This window comes from Adiantum capillus-veneris, chromosome 23 (assembly GCF_014529385.1).
Source record: "Adiantum capillus-veneris isolate H3 chromosome 23, ASM1452938v2, whole genome shotgun sequence".
NCBI classification, from domain to species: domain Eukaryota; kingdom Viridiplantae; phylum Streptophyta; class Polypodiopsida; order Polypodiales; family Pteridaceae; genus Adiantum; species Adiantum capillus-veneris.
Genome location: NC_140953.1, coordinates 120,053,002 through 120,063,685, shown reverse-complemented (window position 1 = coordinate 120,063,685; position 10,684 = coordinate 120,053,002). Strand labels below are relative to the sequence as shown.

General features: G+C 42.8%; 1 protein-coding gene across 1 annotated transcript; it reads right to left on the bottom strand.

Moving 5' to 3' along the window:
• Window positions 1-4,747: 4,747 nt before the first annotated feature.
• On the bottom strand, window positions 4,748-9,837 carry LOC147428451 (uncharacterized). Its single transcript, XM_086496845.1, has 4 exons — window positions 5,576-9,837; window positions 5,435-5,502; window positions 4,865-5,356; window positions 4,748-4,789 (listed from the first exon to the last, which is right to left on the bottom strand). Exons 1-4 carry the CDS (start codon window positions 5,580-5,582, stop codon window positions 4,748-4,750), a joined length of 609 nt encoding a protein of 202 aa, XP_086352971.1. The 5' UTR covers window positions 5,583-9,837.
• Window positions 9,838-10,684: the final 847 nt, after the last annotated feature.

Here is a 10,684-nt window from a genome sequence, read left to right as displayed (position 1 = left end):
TATGGTGGAAGAGAAGCGGAAAAGAGATGAAGAGGTGTCTGGGGTGTCAAAAAGGCCGACGAGATCCAGCAATAAGAAAGAAGAAGTGCCAGCTCCTAAACCTGCTCCGGAGGTGGTTATGGAAGAGGCTCCGAAGGACAAGAAGCAAGGTAAGCCTAAAGGGCCCTCGTATAAACTCAAGTCTGATATTGAACTGGCTATATATTTGAAGAAAGTTTTTGAAGAACGTATCCTAAATAGTAAAGTGGAGCTCACCTTGGGGGATATTCTTGGAATTGCTAAGTGCGAGTTCCACGAAGAGATCATCCACATTATAAAAAGAAAGCGGCAAGTACCGAGTGATCAAGAGTCAGATCCAGTTAAAAGCCAAGTGGTTCGTCACATTGAAGCAATTTTGGAAGACTATGAATAGTACTTAGCAGATCTTGAAGGAGAAGAGCCAAAGCCTGTGGTGGTTCCCAGCCCGATTATACCTAAGGTAAGAAACATGCATTTTAATGACGTTGAAGATGAAGAAGTTATACCCAAGAGTCACTGTTCAAGGACTCATTGGACAAGAGCAACGACATAAACAGTGGTAAAGCTTGGCGACATTGAGGAGCCGGTCTTAGCCCTCATAGACCATGGTTCAGAATTCAATCTCATGGCTAAGAATTTGCACCAAAAGGGGAAGTGGCCTATTGATGTAGATCACGGGTGGCGGATTCGAGCTGGCAACATGCTTCCTGGAGATCTTTACGGTGCATGTGCAAATGTTAAGGTAACTATTGGGGATGTCTGTGATGAGCAAAACTTTTTTATACAGGAGCATTCCTCCCACCCATTGATTCTAGGACAACCCTACATTACGGCTGTGCGGATGGAAACTAAGGTGCTGGATGATGGCTCGACCTATGCCAGGGTTTGAAGCCGAGATGGTAAGAAAGCTGTTCAATTTCTAACTGTATGTGTTGATCATGTTAGAAACAAAGACAATTTACGTGATCGTCCAATGCCAAAGATACTTAAGGAGTTTAAAGAACAAAGATTTGCTCAAGATTTTCTTGGGGTGCCACTATAAAGCGGGACTATGGTGGTGCAAGTGAGAAGAAGTTCTCACAAAGAGAAACCTTCTCTTCAGGATTTCTAGGGTTGACATCTGAGGCTTCAGTATCTTACAGGAAATTTAATGATTTAACTAAATGGGAGAAACAATATGTTTCAAGCATTCAAAGTGACTTTCAGGGATGTGATGTGCTAGAACCAGATGATGTGATATCAAGAATCTTCGAAGAGATCTCTTATGTTGATACTATGTCAGAGCTTGAGGATATCAAGCAGAACAGGTTAGAAAGTGGAACTGAAGTTGTTAAAGTGCACTCAATGGACATGTATGAAGAGCTGGACATATACGAGGCACTTATGCATATTGAGGATGACTTGGATAAAGAAGTTGAAACACAGGTAGAGACGAAGTACAAAACAGTTGTAAAGAAAGTGAGACCTGTGGCTACACCTCTACCAGAGGGAAGTGCTGAAGTAATTAAAGAAGCTTCTCGATAGCCTATGCTCAGAAATCCTAAGAAAATTGGGCACAAATTCACTAAAGACACATTGCAACAGCTGAAGGTGGAAGAACATGGTTTTCTCAACGAAGAGGAAATCAAGTGTTTTCAAGGTATGCTCGAAAAACATGGTAAAGCTTTTGCCTTTGAGCCAATTGAGATTGGGTGTGTGGATCCAAGTGTTGTTGCACCTATGGTTATATTCACTATTCCTCACATGCCATGGAGCTTACGTCCTATTCCAGTTCCTAAAGCTCACTTGCCAAAGCTTATCAATTTGCTTAATGAGAAGATACACATGGGAATCTTGGAACCATCATGTGCGCCATACTCTAACCGATTCACTGTTCCGAAGAAAAATGGTACTTTAAGGTTTATACATGATATGCAGCCTGTTAACAAGGTAACAATCCGCAATGTGGGTACCGGCCCAATTGTGGATGAATTTGCTGAGGCTTTTGCAGGTAGGTCAATTTACTCTATGGGTGATCTTTATTCTAAATATGATCAATTTCAGTTAGCTTTGGAGAGCAGGGATCTTACTACGATGCGTACACATCTCGGATTGGTAAGGATGTGCACTCTTCCACAGGGTGCTACTAATTCTGTAGCTCATATGATGAACAACATGAATAAGGTATTAAGGGACTTTATCCCACATGTTACTATGACTTTCATTGATGATCTACCGATTAAGGGTTGTGAGGAAGGCTCAAAAGATGAGGTAAAAGATCAGAGGGGGTGCCAACAGTTTGTTGCTCAACATATTGCTGACTGTGATGCTATTTTATCCAGGCTTGAAGAAGTTAACTTAACACTTTCAAGGCAAAAATCAACTTTTGGTGCCAAAGAGGTTCTAATTGTAGGGCACATGTACAGTCCAAAAGAAAGAAGGCCAAGTTCGGCTAAAGTTGAAGCTATTCAAAAGATGAAGGAAATGTGCTCTTCGGTTACTGAAGTTCGTCGGTTTCTGGGTGCATGTGTATTCTATCTTATTTGGCTGCCACATTTTGCTCATGTATTTTCTCACCCTCTCGTAGCCTGTTGGTGTGTTTTTGAGAGGATCCTTGAACTCCAAATCGACTAGAGTCAGGTGCATACATAAATTACATAAACATGCAACTATGAAAATCAAGCACTTACTAAGCAAGGCAAAATACAAATCTATTTCTTGTTTTTGCATAAAGAACTTCAACAATGTCCCACCCATGCGGGCCCCACTCTTTGAATTGCCAACCAATGCATGAATCAAGTCCACTATGGAGCGATTTATACGTGCCTCTAGTAGAGTGTATTTGATGTACTGCCACAAACGCTCTACCAAATTTGTGGTATCAACATTTCCATGGGGAAAAAGTCTTCCAAACTTTGGCCAACGCGATTTCCATATACAAAATCTCCCACACCACCCATTGGTGACATACCGCACCACATTGGGATACAGTGCATATCGAAGAAGTAGTTGTTGAAATCTACCATCAAAGTCAATGTCATAATAATCAATATCTAATTCTCCTAAATGATTTTCTCATATTAAACTGATCATTTAATGTGGGGAAGTGCCAAGGGAGAAAAAGCTAGAATATTGGTTAAGTTAGCAGACCGGCCACAGTAGGGATCCAAAGGAGGGAAAATAGGGATCCAAAGGGGGGGCCATCTGCAAAAGAGCCATGTGAAACAATGGGCCAAAAAGACCCTAAGGTTCAGCCCATTAAGACTTCCAAAATGCTAAGGTTCCAAAATTCAAAGGTTGTGTCCAAAGGTCAACCCTAGGGAAAATTGGATGCTTAGTGTGTGCCCAAAAAGTCTTTCTACATCCCTACATGGGAGGGGGCGAGCCCCAAAGCTAGGGGATGAGAGAGAAAGCCACACACACACACACAGGCTCCCTTTACACAAAGGGAATGAGGGACACATGTCAGCTCCCTAGGCCAGATGCCCACAAGGTGTGCCCAATTCCTATTGGAAGACCCTTGAAGTGGACCAATGAGAATTAAGCTAGAGTAAATCTAGTTTAATTAATTTAAAAACATTTAATAAAAGAAACCAATGAGAATTAAGTCTCCTAGAAGACTATTGGGCAGTCTCCCAAGGGGTCCAATGAGCATTCAGGAGCCCCATGGCTTGCCTGATTCCTATTGGCCACGAGGCAAAGGGGTCCAATGAGAGTTTAGTTTAATTATTTAATTACCTAAAGCTCTCACAAAAGGGAAAGGGGGACACATGTCTAAAGGCTATCACTTATGCTGCTTAATTCCTATTGGCTTGACCTGGGGAGGTCCAATGAGGCAAAGGCCAGACTTATTTAGCAGCTAGGGCTCGCCCAAGAGAGGGGGGGGGCTGATTTTTGCTTGGCATTGACACACACACTCTCACACTTGACCATGTGTGAAGGGAAAATACTCTATCTCCTCCCAAGCTTTAATGGAGAGCTCATCACCTACTCCAAGCTTGTGAGATAGAAGCCTACATCAACACTCTCTTGGCATGTGGATGCAAATCCAACCAAGAGCCAAGCTTCAATGCATGCTCATCTTCTCTACCAAGCTAATTACTAAGCTAAGCTATGCTAATATGAGTGATTATGTGAGGAGATGTACTTCTTTCTCGTAAGATACTTCTTTTTCCTCTCAATCTACTCTCATACCCTGCTAGCTCTCACCATCTTCGAAGGTGTGTGAGGTCTTGGGTCTGAGAACGGGGATAATTCAAGTTGTGTTTGATTAAGTGTTTTGCTTGGTGTATGAAGCTTCCATCTTCATTGCACTAGCTAGTCTTGAAGGAACACAAAGAATTGTATTGTACAATGTCTCTCTTGATGGGAGAAACCATAATACAAAGCCTTTTGGAGGGGGGACCGGCTCCATGCAAATCCGGTCCTCAACTGTTGTCAATAGTTTAATTGCTCTCTCTTTTGAAAGTATTGTCGATGCTATCTAACTAGGTGTTATGCTTTTTGTTGCTCTCTCCACCCAAGCACTCTTGTAATTCTCATTAGGAATCTATTCTAATGAAATGCCCACTATGTTCATGCTAATTTCCGCTACACATAAGATTTTAGGCCATTAAATGTTACAGTCAACCTCACTTGGGCATTGCATGAGATTTGACATTTCCATGTAGATTTCACTTCTAATCTCTTTTGGAACCTAAAATGAGAACCAAGACAATGTTGATAACTTGAATACATGATTATCATAAATCTACATTTCCATGTAGATTTCACTTCTAATCTCTTTTGGAACCTAAAATGAGAACCAAGACAATGTTGATAACTTGAATACATGATTATCATAAATCTCAACAACCATGATGCTTACCTGAGGAAGGAGGTTATCTACCCATGCTTTCTTAGCATGGAACCAACATAGAATAATGTGACATGAAATTTGGCGATGCTCTCCTTCATTTGTTGTCTCCCAACAATGTGTATCTTCATTGACCACCTTAAGAAATGCCTCTAATTCTTGTTGTGACTTGTCAATGACCAAAGTGGTGGGTCGGATGTCTCCCATTCTTGAAAGTACTATCCGTAGAGTTACCTCCAAGGCAATGACATCATGGTGAGCCCCTGCATCTTGGGTGCACAACATAAACCAAACAAGGATGCCTTGTCCAAGTTGATTTGGTAGCACGACTGCAAAAAGGGGAAGCCCATATACATTTGTTTTGAAAGTGCTATCTATTGCCCATGAGTTGTTTCGAGAGAAACGCTTGGCCATTTGCAACATCCAATCATCTTGAAAAATTAGGATGAATGGCTTATCCTTTGGATCTCTTGCTGTTGGATTGTAAGGTTGAAAATAAACAACCTACAAGCAAAACAATTACCAATGTTTGGGATATAGAACATATAAGCATGAACTTGGAAGTAAAGGATAACTTGTCACCTTATGTTGCTCTTGCAACACTCTAACCTCCGCATACATGGTTGACCAATCATCATTGGGGATCCTTCCTAAAAACAAATGTCTATTGTAAGGACTCTACACGAAATTCAAAAGATGAAAATTTAGCATGACAAAGAATACCTTCCATGCACTTCTAGAATGATAGTAGACTTCCAGATCATGAAGAAGTGATAGATAGTGCGATCAAGCATGGAAGCCCGCTCCATCTGGTATTTTTCTTTTGAAAGTGACATTTGTGCAGCATGATGGGAACTACCAACATCAACTAAATCCTCTTTGCAACACTCTACAACAGCTGGATGGACATGAAGGTGGTAGAGGTCACTTCGACTACCTAGAGTATGGCCATCATGAATGGGATAAATATGTATCGTAACCTCGTCACCTTCATTGGGCAATTGAACCCGAATTTTGAATAAGAAACCACACCTCTTCGATGTCCTTAGACTTCTTATCTTTCCAACATGCTATGTCTTTCCATCCCTATGACATTTGTATTCAATCGTAACACTTGAAAGAAGATGTTTCCTTGAAGATTGCACCATAACGAGCCTTACTTTGTGCTCAATCATAAGATGATCTAATTGCATGTCCAAATTAGCCCGTGTTATATGTATTTCATATGTTGGAGCCCTGTTGAGATCAAAGGTACCTTGAGTGGCCACATTGGTCTTCCTTTGGCGGCCACATCCACATGATATGACATATTCTTTGATGAAGGACAACGGAATTCCACCACGTTTGAGATCAATACACCAAGTTGACCGTAAGGTATTGATTGTGGATGTGAGATCTCTATGATGGGGTAAGCCTTCCATACAATGTGCTTCTTTCACAATAATTTTCCAGTCCTCAACACAAGGAATCCTAAGCAAAGGATCTGATTTGAGACAAATAAAAAGTTCCCTATTGTATCCTCCTCTCACACACAACATGTCTTTCATTCTTCGCCACTTTTTGAGGTCAAGCAACCCTCCAGGATCGCAAGATTTTAGTGTATCCAAGGATGGGGATATGTCTTCTTTCAAGGTTTTAATCATCAATGCATATGCATCTTTAGTGAACGTGAAATACCTTGAAGATATATGTGCAGCCATGTTGACCGATGTTTCATCCTCCACATTGCAAAGGTTGTGGTCAAACTCCATGGACCTAGCTTCATGCACCCCGGCTTCATCTTCACTTGAGTTGCTAGAGTAGCTCTCCTCACCCTCAAAGTCATTGTTGTCTTCACTTTCAATGTACCATTCCATTGTGTTGTGAGTGAAAGAGAGATTAAGAGAGACAAAGAATAGGCGAAAAAAAGGAAAAAGAAGAAGAGAATCACATGGAAAATAAGCAATATGCTCATAATCCCTCGACCCCAATTTACTTATTTTCTCGAATTTACAAATGTGACCCAAATTTACCATCGTACTTCCAACCAATTGATATACAACGTGTGACATGATAGGCTTTTTACCATCATATTTAAAACAACACCCTTAAAGGACACATGCACTTTTACAAACATAGTTATCCCACTCCAGTTCCCAAAGGTGATCTCCCGTCACTCACATTTATCGGCGCCGCCCCCACCCGAATTTACTACTTTTCTCGAATTTATTAATTTTCCCAAATTTACAAAATGTCTACGCGCTCCGATCTACGGCCCTCATTCATGGATGTGACTCCCGACCCTCCTCCCCCATTTATCCCATTTGAACATGCCCGTGCAAGATAGTGAGGAGGAACTGATCTCTATAATTTTTTATTGGTTCAAGGCAAATGTATATGAGTTGTCTCCGTCGTCAGCAAAATCTCTGCCTGGCCCGTCGCTCACCATTGCCTTTGTGCAAACCTTACTCTCACACATGGCAAGCTCTCTCTCTCTCTCTCTCTCTCTCTCTCTCTCTCTCTCTCTCTTCAACATCAGACAGACCACCTACACCTTCATCATCAGGGAGTTTCTATGCCCTCATCAGACATACCATCCCCCTCTCTCTCTACCACTTCGTTGCAAACGCTCTGTGTGTGTGTGTGTGTGGAAAATCACGGGGCTGGTTGAGCTGTAGCTTAGTGGGTTCTCCTTGATTCGCTTTTTATTCAATGGTATTGAGCAGCTGCAGCGGCACAAGTGCGAGAGAGAGAGAGAGAGAGAGAGAGAGAGCTATACTTATTGCTGTCGTGTTGCAAGGATTCCTTCAGTGAGAGAGAGAGAGAGATATATCATTCATGAACGAGGTGTCTGATGCTCCATGCTACTACGTCAGATCCCACCCCTACCATCCAGTGTTTAGGCCTCTGACATGGCAGCGCTTGGCAGCGCACAAGGCTTTTGCACAACATGGGATGGAGTGGCTTGCGCTACAACCCATACAGTGCTTCGTGCAACTTTATGCAAGCTACACCTGATGTGGCGGTGGAGGTTGGCTACTGCTCTGGCTCCATCGCTCGTTGATGTGTATCAGAACGTGCCTTGAAGAGAGAGAGAGAGAGAGGCTCTCTAAGGTGCGGCCAGTGATGTTGGAAATCTTTGAAAACCCTAAACCTGGGGCGATAGCTTGACTTCCTCCTTCCCACAGAGATGCGCTGAGCAAGCACTACATATATCGATCGCCCTGGCTTTTATTTTGCTTGGCAACAAGAATACTATGAAAGGGTTTATTGCAGCTGAGTACACCGGTCTTAAGGTAGACCTCACTAATTAGGACTTCCAATTTGGGGTATCAAACAAAACTCCATAGTATTTGAGGCTTAATCCATTTGGAAAGGTTCCTCTGCTAGTAGAAACTCCTGACGACCTTGTTTTTGAGAGCAAATTATTGCTAGATACATTGAGAAGCTTGATCCAGAAGGTGTCCTTCCAGGAAGCTCTCATTGTCAGAGTCTGCTTTGGCCACTGTAAAGGCTACCTTGCGTGGGTTAAATGGCCATCTGGCTTTGGAACACATATCTTGTTGGACATTCAACATACATTATTTTGTCGTGCAACATGCTTCGTGGTATAAGGAGTATTTTCACCAAGGATTTCTTTCTGAGTTTCCTCATTTGGAGAGGTATTTATGGACCATTGCAAATCAACCAAACGTCGAGCAAGTAAGTGGCTTTCTACAATGCACAGATTTCATCAGGAAGCACGGGTTTTTGCTAAAATGTGCATTTTTCAAGAGACTGGCCCCCTTCAAGTTCAAAGGTGCGTGGCTCTTCAGAAGGCAAGAGATTCCCCAGCTGGTTCTGTACGAATGCTATGGTGTAGGACTCTAGTAATGAACCAAGGTGGACATTGCAGATGAAGCTTTGAAGGAGAGGGTTAATGCTTATCTTGAGGAGCCTGATGTGTTTGATGGTGAGAAAATTTTAGAGGCCACATATTGTTTCAAATAAGCATGGAGAAATAGCTTTGAATACTGCTCATGAGCAAGTGTGGAACAATTTTGCCCTTACTTTTGTACGAATCTATATTCGATCAAATTTGTGTAGTCCTGGATTGAGATTCGACATTTTCATATATTTGCAAGGGAGAGAGACTTTGAAGCTTGATCACTCTGCATGTCAAGCAATAAATGTGTGTCTATCAACACAAGGGGAAAGTATTGGTAGTGGTGTCTATGTGAGGGACCAGAAGAGAGTGAATTGTGTCTAATAGGAGTGAGGGATAGTTGTGAATGAGAGCGAAGGTAGTGCATGAGAGAGAGAGAGAGAGAGAGAGAGAGAGAGAGATGGAGAGGAGCCCTAGCAGTCTGTTAGAGGGGGAGAGAGCTGTGCTAGTTGGTGGCTTGATTAGCTATTGGGAGGGTAATGAAAGCGGGGTTTGAAAACAATATGGGATGAAGATTTTACAAGTAGGCGTTCAACGTTGAGACGATTTATGAACCTACTACCAACTACCTCTTGTCTGAGAGACGCGTTTTTGCACTCTCTCTTGAATAGACGAAGACATGCGCGTTTCTAAGGCCCCCGTCACACTGGGACGGGTGCCCCATGGTGATTTTGCAGGAAGGCACAACCTTTCGTGTCACATTGGGTCAACAACTAAAAGTTGGCTCCTACTGCCAGCAAACCGGCATTGGCCAAATGGTAGAGCCTCCGGGTTTCACGATGCAGGGCAGGGATCAAATCTTGTAACAAGGTTTCTCGCGTTCACTTTTTCAGTTGGCCACAAGTTAGGAAAGATGGGCAAGCAAGCAAGGCAGTCCCTCTGACAACACCTCGCGGCCAACTTTCCTTTTTCGCTGCAGCCAACAACCGCGCGCCACCTCAGCTTGGGGCGCTTTTGCCTACCCCAGTGTGACACGGGCCTAAGGACCTCCCTTTATTGCATGTTGTATATTATTTTTTATTGTGTATTTTGCCCCCTCCCTCTTCCCTTAAGGGCCTCCACAATTTATGTGTAAATTATTATGGTCCCCAAACAACATCAATTTACCTTGTGCATGCTTGAGGCAGGTTTGTATCTTTCATATACAATGGTTGTATTTTTCACGACGGCTAGGACCAAGCAAACTGAAAGCAGAGAAAGTAAGGGCCCAGGCCTTGCTGCCAAGTCAGCCCACGCAAAAAGGTGAAAAGGTACCAAGGAAAGGCAAGCCTATGCACTTGTTGGAGAGGAGAAAAAGAAGAATCAATCAAAAGGGCAGATATCTGTCTTAGAGAGATTCGGAAGGCACAGAAACCAATTGAAATTTGTCTACGAAAGGCTCCCTATAGGTGTATTCGCAGCATCAATGAGACATGTTCTAAGAATCTTAGATGGTATAGCAGTGCGTTGGATTGTCTACAGTGCGTTGCGGAGGATTATCTTATCTAGTAGAGTGGCACACATTTTTCTTTACCTAGAATCTAAGGAGATACTCTTAAATTTGACAAGTTCGAAGGAGGAAAGCTCTCATGGCTTTAGGGAGGACAAATTCAAAGGTGGCACGTGGAGGGGGAGGAGAGAGACAAAATGATGTGGCTCGGAGAAGATTTTTTGTCTGCGTGCTTTCTGTAGTGGGGAACATAGCCAGCAATGGTGAGGCGCAGGGGGCCTAGACTACAGAAAGGCACTCTCTCTCTCTCTCTCTCTATGTGTGTGTGTGTTGGTGCGATGCTTGGAGCAGATGGTAGATCCCAGCATCGCACCAAGCTTCTTAAGCTGCTAGAACCTACAATTGGTCGACAGCTCAAGTTGAGCATGCGATTGAGATCCTTGGTTGGGAGGATAAGAGAAATCCATGCCTTCTTGTGGGACAAGTTGCCATGCGAAAA

What these genes read in the sequence shown, in the direction of transcription:
- LOC147428451 (XM_086496845.1), bottom strand. An exon ending in TGTTGCAAGAGCAACATAAG is followed by an intron (nt 5,357 to 5,434) that starts GTGACAAGTTAT and finishes TTTTGCTTGTAG; the next exon opens with GTTGTTTATTTTCAACCTTA. An exon ending in TAGATAACCTCCTTCCTCAG is followed by an intron (nt 4,790 to 4,864) that starts GTAAGCATCATG and finishes TTCTCATTTTAG; the next exon opens with GTTCCAAAAGAGATTAGAAG.